The following is a 10,312-nucleotide window of genomic DNA, read 5'->3' on the forward strand; positions in this document are numbered from 1 at the left end:
CAAAAGAAACTAAACAATTCAGTCTACTTTATTCAAAAGCAACCCTCAAGCATCATGCATGCTTCATGCGTTCTCGCTAGGGAGTGAGACCTAATCATGTGAGGAGGTGACCGGCAAAAAAAAAAAAGATTCAGATAGCAATTTCCCAGAGAGATCGAGATGTTTTTCCCATAATTTGCCCGCCACAAAAGCAAGCAAACACACACCACAAAACAGTAGCCGAACAACCATTTCGACTTGTAAAGCATCAGGTAATTCGTTCTGATCGATATGATATGGGTGTCCAAGTCTGAAAGCTCCATACGCAAACGAACATATATATATATATATATATATATATATATATATATATATATATATATATATATATATATATATATATATATATATATATATATATATATATATATATATATATATATATATATATATATATATATATATATATATATATATATATATATATGTAAGAGAATATTCCACGATATATTTTCCTTTTTCAAATTCTTCGAAACTATACCGTGTCAGTATCAACGGCAAAATGTAAAAAATCGGGTGGGTTCTACGAATTGAGAGTAGCTCAGATGCTTATAGATTTTTAGATTACTTAATGTGAAATTTATCAACTTAAGTTGCAATGCAAATTTATTGATGCTTACATTTGCAGCTTCTTTTTTTAGACGACATACCTGTCGAGATAACATGTGTTTGTGGCGATTTTGCTAATTTCAGGTTATGCTAGTGTAGTTTTTAGATGCTTAAACCGTACGATGTATCACTGTCACGTGTATAAGAGTGTTTATGTCTCTCCTATTTTGTCTTAAAAAAGAAAAAGGTAGCTTTTGTATAAAGTAAATGCCAGATTTGTCCATTATACTTCCTCCGTCCCTAAATATTTGACGCCGTTAACTTTTTTAAACATGTTTGATCGTTCGTCTTATTCAAAAAATTTAACTTTTTTAAATATGTTTGACCGTTCGTCTTATTCAAAAAATTTAAGTAATTATTAATTTTTTTCCTATCATTTGATTTATTGTTAAATATACTACTACTACTCAAGTTTTTGAATAATATTCACAAAAGTTTTTGAACAAGATGAACGGTCAAACATGTTTTAAAAAGTCAACGGCGTCAAATATTTAGGGACGGAGGGAGTATAAAAGAAAATCAAAATTGATAGTCAAATTAATATGACAAATCTCATGATTTTGAAACCGCAGCTGTATATGCAATATAAGGTGGCGAAGAAATCAACAACAAAACGCGCGTATACAGGTCTACGATGTACGGCCGTGCGTTGAAACAATTGAGGCTTATATCAATAAATTATTGGCCATATATTTTTTTCAATAGCTTTGGAAACCTTGCGGCTCCACCGTTTGACTTATTTACAAAAAAACCAAATGATATGTTTGTAAATGAAAAATAATTTGTGAATAAAATTTTTATATATGTGTTCTTAATAATCTAAAAGTAAATGTTGAAAAATAAACTTCGTTAAAAAACTCTCAAAATATCAACTTTAAATTTAAATTTGAAATTTTGAATTTAGCTGATAAGTATAAGTATGTAAAAACGATGAGGCTGTTGGATCGTTGGGAGATGTTGATTCTACTACATACGGAGTATTTATTATTGATTCGCAAATGATTTGATTTTGACGACGACTGCATCCAATGCATCCTTCCATCTATCGCGCACAGTGGTAGCAGGGCAGCGTGTGTACAGTACGTACGTTTGGGCGTGTGGCTGGACTGGTTTAATTTGGTCGGCCAAGCCCATCGATCTGCTTCGCGACGCGGGCACTAGTTGGTTTCCTTTGCGCGGCGTGGTTCATGTGTGTGGAGTGGTGGCGCACCGGTTCATGTGTGTGGAGTGGTGGCGTGTCCTCCGGTGCGGTCGGGTTTGGAGCCACATCCCTCTCGTCGGATCGACCGGGGTCCTTGTGTTTTTTTTTCGTTTGTCTCCCTACTGATCATCATGGCCCCTATGGGCGTTCTGATGAGTAGCGAATTCAGGATGAAAATTAAGGTGGTGCCTATCATAAATTATTATTAATCTCTATTGCTAATCAAAATAAGATTTATACTTTTTTTCTATAAAAAGAGACAACATGTCGTGCAATAAAAATATATATGCTACAACAGTTTGTAGGTTGCCTTTTTCTTTACTTCTTCTAAGTAAAATATGTGCAGAGTTTTATTCTGCATATACTCCTACCAAAACACTGAAAAATACATACGTACTTCTAAATTAAATGTCTAGTTTAACGGAAGAGAAAAAAAAATACTATCGATCATCAATCTTGGGAAGCATAATTGGTTAGTCAACAGCCCGATATGGCCCAGCATGGCGTTACGATCGTCTTCCTCCTCCAGCAGCAACTATGCATCCATGTATTCTCTCTTCTTGCTGCTCTTTGATGATTCTCCAAGCTAACTAACACCACAGAGAGAAGGGATACATGGGAATTCAGGTTATTGGAGGTGGGGCTTAAGCTCCAACAAGCCCCAACGGTAGATTCGCCCATGGTTCTGATATATACCTCTCCCATCCCATAAACACGAATGCATAACATGCACACATATCTATATCAAAGCCTACACGTATCACTGTATCAGAAACATATATAAACGTACTGGTCATATGCCCGTGCATTGCAATGGGAAAAACCATTTTTAAATTACGAGAATATGAGATCCATCATTGAAAAAGTGCTACCTAATCATTTTAGGTGACATATTTTCCAACAATTGTACATAAATCATTGGAACCGCAAATTGAGGGTATACAATCAAATTTCAATGTAGCATGTCCGTGCTAATGCTACGGCAACATATAATACATACACCCTTCGTCTAAAAAAAATCAACGCTATGTAACATAGCCATAAGTAGGTTTTTTTAGGACGGCAGGAGGATGCAGCTCACAATTTTGCAAGCAATATACACATGTTATGCTTAACTCATTTATCAAAAAGAAAATTGAAACATTTTAAGAAGCCAAATACAAAAGCAGTTATTTTAGGAAAAAACAAAATAAACACCTGACCAAACTGCTCAAAGATCTGTTATATTTATATTAATTGATCCACTTGTTTTTGCTCCGACCATAATCCATGCCGAGCACTCGAGACTTTGATCAAGTGTCCTAGATAGAGTGAACATTTGTGAAACAAACAAAACATCTAAGTTAAAAAAATGGTGGGTTGCAGTTAATTGAAAATATAGCAAAATCATGGAAGTAAAAATATTCCCAGATTTTTGTTCTAAATACCAGCAATATTTTTATCATTTTCTTCCTCAAGAAATATTTCTATCATTTTTACAACAAAATTTCTATAATTCTCAATTCAAATGCAATATTTTGTGGAAGTCTACAACGTTATCTATACTTTTATCAAAATACCACTATTTGACAATGAGCTTGCTTGGTTTAAATATACCCATTCTTCTTGGTGGTAAGTACATTCCCATTAGTTGGGAATAGGCACAAATTAAAAGTAGCTAGATGTGTGTTTCTTTTGAAGTATCATGGACACAATACAATCAAAGCGCATTGAGAGCTATCTAAAACTATCCTCCGCATACAATCAGGACAACATATTAGCAAGAAAAATAGATCAACAGTTTTAGTTAGTTTTGATTTTAACTCGTCATCAAGATGTTGACGGGCCTGCTTGGATGTGATGGTTGTCACTGCATATTCTCTCTCTCTCCCCCCCCAACCCCCCCCCCCCCCCCCCCAAAAAAAAAAAGAAGAAGAAGAAGAAGAAGAAGAAGAAGAAGAATCCCACGCCTTCCTGATCACGTCTTCAAAAAACTCCTGACCACAAGAACCCAAAATTAATGAAGAACAGAATAAAAATTAATTAGTCTGGTGTAACTTAGGAATATCAGCTAAAATGTTCTATGAATCTTTAATCACCTCGAGCATCATGTCAGTTTACTTGCTATTAGTATAAAATGATCACTACTTAACAGGTGTAATTGCATTTGAATCATGGAGCACGCTCCAGTATCATGGATCAAAATGACCAATAAATCTCCACAAGATCATGTGTCTCTCGGGCATGAGCAAATGTGCATCTAAGACAATATAGAAGCTGTAGAGAAATATCTCAACCACTGCTTATTCTTCTGTAGTTGGATGCTGGCAATCACTACACTCGTGGAAGGCCCGAAGCTACAGAAAGGTGGTGGAACCAGTACAAATTAGTCCAAGTCACCATAAATAATCTGAATCATTAATTCAAATATAATCAGAAAATTTATTTACAGCTTACGAAACAATAACAATGCATATTAAAATAACCATAGCCATGCTGCAACAAAACTTAGGCATCCATCAATGGGGCCAAATAGACAACCAACTGCACAGCTGACCAGTGACCACATCATTTTGGAGTTTAAGATGTTTTAGTGTAGTTAGGAAAGCCTGATGTCGTTATCACAAACTGTGCTTTGATGTGCTCAATAGTAATTCGCACAAACCGTCAGCAGCCATAAGCACATATAGTTTGTGGAACAGAACATGAAACATCCTAACTGGTCAACATATTATTTTCATCCTTATTTAGCCAGAGGAAGAGACAGGTGGATCATATACACTGGTTACTTGACAATTGGCAGTAAAAGTGTTTACTGACTTGAACCCTAGTATGACTAGTTTCATAAAGTACCATCACAAGATAGATTCAGAAGAATAATACAGCATCACACTGAGAAGTCCAACAGTTCTGAATATTGAAAACAAGCAGAATAAAATAGATTCATTGCCAGGTCGATTCCCACAAACAATATGTGCTTGGCAGATGATGATTCACAAAGATCACAATGTGAGAACAAGAACAGTTCAAATGTCTGCGTGAATGTAATTAGACATAGGTGTACTATATTACCTCATGTAACACTGTCACAAGACCAAATCCCTTCTCCATCCCCTAAAACTGGGCAAAGAAGTTCTGCAAGATGCATCACATAGAAATACTCAGAAACAACAAAAATGTTTGAATAATCAAGTATAACATAGAAACCAACGGTGATGTGCAGCAAACAACACTACAACAGTGAGTCATGAAACAACCATATCACAACATTAATTCTGAAAGGTGAAAGCCATGTGCCATGTGCAATCTCTTTTAACTCATGAGTTAATTTATCAAAGGTGTTGGTATTTAGGCATGAATTGGATAATTCTTCTTAACCATAAAAGGGTCAAGGAGACTAATTAATCTAATTCACTTCTGATCAGACAAAAAAATATGAAATGATCTTCCTTTGAGAATATTAGACAGCTATACTGTTGAGAATACATTGCTCAAGAAAGGCTTGAACAAATAAATAACTTTTCACCTTTACCTTGACCCTCCTTTTCATGTCAAAGTCACATAGAAACATCTTACAAGCATTCATGACTCAGAACAAAACTAAGTTGAATGTCAGTAATGCAAATTCATAATTTAGTAACCCACATAAACTTCAGTATGGTACATGACAACCAATAAACTAAACAGAATAAGCAATACTTCAGAACAGTAGATTATAAGGATTACTCATATTAAATGCAAATGCAAGCATTTCTTACCACATCAATAATAAGTTTCGAGAGCTGAGCAAACATTTCCACCGTTACTACCAACCATGAGGGAAAATACCATACATAACACCACGCACCCTCCAGAAGTTTCACTAAAACAAGTTTCTGAATACAATTGTTTGTGGTAGCTTCAGAACCTTGAAATCAAGTTCTGCATTTTTCATGTTAGACCCACATTTTTTCTACCCTAGTACACATAGGTCAGGCTTCAAGAACTTAATCTCCCCATTACCAAACTATCATTCTTTTCACTTATACAACACATAAAACCATTCAACATAAAAGTTACTTCAGTATTGCAAAGATTGGCATGTGAAAGGTAGTACAGTACCATCTTATCGAGCTTTATTGACTTAATACGACCTTGCTTCCTGCCTTCCTGGTTCTGTACAATTGCATTTTTCTTTTCATAAGCCAATGTGCAACACGTCTCGTGTCTGTTTAAACTATTCCAACTGCATGATGCAATAATACACAATAGCCCTATTTTATTACAACAACCTAATATGCCATATATTTCATTTTCCATGTCAAATATTACCACAGGAAGCAACTCTCAGCTTGCGTTTCCTTCAGCATTACGCAACCTCAAGGTAATTATATAGAAGTCAAAATTAACCACCACAGGAGTGAGCAGCCAGGAAGAACACAAGTCGGACACGAAACAATCACCAGGAAACAGCGAAGATTCTTAGCATAGTTCCGCTATCAACTTTGAAATTGACGGCACAATAACACAATCCGGGAAATTGAACTCGATTGCTACTTGGCAGCAGATTAATTTCTAACCAGAGACTAATTTGGCAAGCCTAAATCAAGAACCTATCGAACACAAACAGCTCGAAATCACAAAGGGGGAGGAGCCCGTCAGACCTGGAACCACGCGGCGACCGTGGCGAGCGCGGACGAGAGGCGGCATTTCTTGGAGTCCTCGCACTCGTGGGGGGACTCGAACTCGTCGGCGGGGAGCTTGCGGGTGATCCAGCCGATGTCGAGGTAGACGTAGCGCGGGGGCGGCGGGAGGTCGACCTTGACGCGGACGACGTCGAACCAGACGAGGAAGCGGCGGACCTTGACCCCGGAGAGGCCGGTGAGGGAGCCGTAGCGGAGGACCCCCGTGACGCGGGGCTCGAAGTAGGTGAGGTACTCGTAGTGGGCGTAGCAGGGCCCCCCGAGGTCGACGGCGAGGCTGCCGTTGGCGGCGAGGGAGAAGGCGGTGACGCTGGCGGGGAACAGCCCCGGAGGCAGGCCGTAGCGCGGGAGGATCTCGGAGAGCGTCGCGTTCTTGTGCGGCGGAGGGGAGGAGGAGGGCGCCGCCGGGGGCTCCTCCGCCGCGGCGGCGCCGCCGAGGAGGAGGAGGAGGAGGAGGAGGAGGGGAGGCGGCATCGGTGAGGAGGCTTTGGGAGGAGGGAAACAACGAGGCAGGCACACGTTTCTCGCGAGAGTTTGCTCTGCCACGCTGGTCGCTGGGTTAACAGCGATGGCTGATGGTGGCAGCCAGGTGGGACCAGTGATCCAGCCTTATCCTGGTGTTGTTTAGGGTGTGTTTAGATCACATCAAAATTAAAAGTTTGGTTAAAATTAGAACAATGTGATGAAAAAAATAGAAGTTTATGTGTGTAGAAGAATTTTGATGTGATAAAAAAGTTGAAAATTTGAAGAAAAAGTTTAGAACTAAAGTAGAATCATCACAATACTACTCCATCCATCACGGTGCGTCTATCTCAGCCTCGCGCATGTAGTCCGTATCTAGGTAGTTTTCAAATTCTAAATTTCCCGAGTTAAACATGAAATTGAAAGGATTTAAACTCTAATCCACCCAATAAAAAAAATCAGCAGAACGATACATAGGAGAAGACCATATCCAAATTCCAAATTTCCATCTGAAAAAAAGAAACTAAATGAATCGGACCACAATAAATAACTCCAACCAAATAAATAAAATCATCAGAAGAAAAATCCACAAGACAACTCCAATACACCACAATAAAATCAGCAGTGGGTCGATCGCGCTGCAACACGTAACAATCAAAAATCGGATATGGGAATTCCAACCCCACCTTGACCTCCTTCTTCAAGCTTGGCGCTGGATCGATGGCGGCCAGGGATCGCTTGATGCCACGGTCACTCTGCCGCATGCGCCCTCCACCTCCTCCACCGCTGCCCATACCAAGAGAAGAAGGAGTGGTCGCCGGCCTCCACCCATGGCCAGCTCTGCATTGCTGGTCGCCCTCCATCGTGGGCCTCCACTTTGCTCGTGAGAAACTTGAGTAGTTGAGTAGAGAGGAGGGGGAGGCTAGAGGTGAAGGATGGGAGGAGGAGGAGGAGGTAGAGTGTGCCGGCGACTGCTCACATGCTCGATGTTGGCAAGGTTGGTTTGGGGAAGATCCGGGTGAGTGCGAGCGGCGGCTGAGGATGAGGATAGGAAGGTTGACCAGTCGCTTTTCTCGTACTGCATCAAGATACGTCGACAGCATCGGAGGAGAAAACGGTACGGTTCCCCCTTTCTTTTTTCTTTTTTTTATATTTTCTTTTTTTCTTTTTTCTTTCCTTCTTCTTTTGTTTGAGGACTCCAACCCGGTTAGACATGAAAGTCATATATGTATATGTGTATATGCAGATCTATATACCACTTAAAAATATGTAAGGGTTTTGGGAGTTATTTTTTTTTCGTCTGTCATCTAGCTTAAATAATATGTAAGGATTCTGGGATTTTTTTAATCTTTTATAAATAATACTATTTTAATAAAAAAATACAAAAATAGAAGTTGATTGGCAAAAATCGCAAGTTTAATACCCTGTCAAACAGTTCGACATGGTTGTTTGGTCCACTTAAAAAAAATAAAAAGTACATGAAAGAGCACGGCAGGGTGGCCTATCAAACTGGGGATGGGGATGTTCAATAGGTCTTGCATGCTACAGTGGCACACAGTGCCGTGCATTGAGTTTCTCTTTTATTTTTTTATTTTTTATTCCCTATCGAACATCAGCACTTTGACAGGTAACCTGTCGAACTGCGGTTGTTCAATATGTACCCTTATTGAACTTTGGTTGTTCGATAGGGTGTTATACTTGTAATTTTTGTCCGTCAAATTCTATTTTGGTGATTCTCTATTAAAAAGTATTATTTCTAAAAAAACATATTTTTTGGTTCAGCATCTAGCTTTTGTTGCACACACATATCTTTGCTTTGCTTGATTCTCTTATTCCCCGCGCCACGTCTAAAACTTTAGATCGCGAAGAGTCCCCAAGGTTCCTGTGGAAATTAATATATGTCTCATACTGCATCCAATCTGTTAAGTTTGTGGCCGACCCAAAAGCTTCAAAGTTTGAGGAAAGCAAATAGGTCCACACAATTTCCGACCCCAAAACCTTCAAAATTTGAGGAACGCGACCAAAAATCAGCAGCGAGAAGAGATGAAGTTGCAAACAGAATCAAACCATACAGGTTTTTTGCCATAGCGGGAGACAACAACTTCACAGAAACAAAACCAAATATTCGACTAGCTCAACAAACACAAGAAACCAGAGTACAGTGGCATCTTAGCAAACCACCACCTATACCTTCCATCGTCGTATAGGGGAGGACGGGGGAGTGCCACGACCCTCGTCGCCTATGGAGGCTGCTGCCATCGCCGTTCCTGCCTAGAGAGGATAGAGGAGCACTGCCGTCCTTGCCACCTAGGGAGGGCTGAGAAGGGCCGAGGGAGCACTGATGTCCCGCACTACGGGATGACCTCCGTTACGCTGAGGGGTCCGGTCGGCTCAGGAAGCGCCACCACTATCCCTCGTGAGTTGCAATGAGAGAGGCTAAAGTAGCACCTTCGTCATCATTGAACATATTCTATCGATGAGGACCAGATTACATAATATCTCGGATTCGTCATCAACTTTCATTTTAATCCTTTCATTATGTGAAAGGTCATTCATTAAATTGTTTTCTATGCCTACCCTCGAGTTTATAAATATTTTCACATAAACTTATTTGCAATATTAGAAATGGGAATCGAGATCTCACGGGCTTATTCTTCACCTTAGGAATGATAGAACAAAGGTGCTTTATTCTTCAACCTCTTCAACCTCACTGGTGTGTTTCATACGAAGCGATAAAGTTATATTTGTATTCACCCGTTGCGAAGCACGGGCATTTTGCTAGTAACTAATTAAAATATTTATAATTTTCCTTTCATCACACTTTTTCGTCTGTCCAAATTTTGACCGACTCAGTGCGTCATCCATATCTAATTTTTCGTCCATCCTCGTCATCCGCATGCTTCCGCACAACTTGTAGGAGTCCGCATCAAATACAAATAATCCACATCGATTCTTAATAGACACAAACAAAAACAAAATTGAACAAGGACAGGCAGGGAGGATACCAGGTTCAATAGGAAAGGAAGTTGGATGCGGATTCGATTTGATCTCAAACTTGAATAAAATTAACCCTATAAATACAAGAAAGAACAAGATACATAGTAATTGGTGAAATCTGACCTGATTTCACAGAGGCGGGTTTGATTCATCTCCCCATCAATGGGACAGGTCATAGGCAGCGGTTGGTTCGAGAGGAGGCGGCGGCAGGGCTCCGATGGGGCGGAGGCCTCATGGACGCGGTGGCCCTCAACAGCGAGCTCCTGGATGTCGGGTTGTCGAGGGAGCCAGGCAATCGATGGAAATGGTGCATTAGGAGACGAGTCCTGGAGGCAGCGGCTCC

The 10,312-nt window shown here is 39.9% G+C and overlaps 1 protein-coding gene across 1 annotated transcript; it reads right to left on the bottom strand.

The window, feature by feature from the left end:
• Nucleotides 1–3,893: 3,893 nt before the first annotated feature.
• On the bottom strand, nt 3,894–7,046 carry LOC4333789 (uncharacterized). The gene is made up of 3 exons (XM_015777058.3): nt 6,472–7,046; nt 4,901–4,963; nt 3,894–4,185 (listed from the first exon to the last, which is right to left on the bottom strand). The coding sequence occupies exons 1-2, from the start codon at nt 6,982–6,984 to the stop codon at nt 4,943–4,945; spliced, it is 534 nt and encodes a 177-aa protein (XP_015632544.1). The 5' UTR covers nt 6,985–7,046; the 3' UTR covers nt 3,894–4,185; nt 4,901–4,942.
• Between the last annotated feature and the right edge of the window lie 3,266 nt (nt 7,047–10,312).

The sequence above is a fragment of the Oryza sativa genome, chromosome 3 (assembly GCF_034140825.1).
Source record: "Oryza sativa Japonica Group chromosome 3, ASM3414082v1".
In the NCBI taxonomy this organism is placed as follows: Eukaryota; Viridiplantae; Streptophyta; class Magnoliopsida; order Poales; family Poaceae; genus Oryza; species Oryza sativa.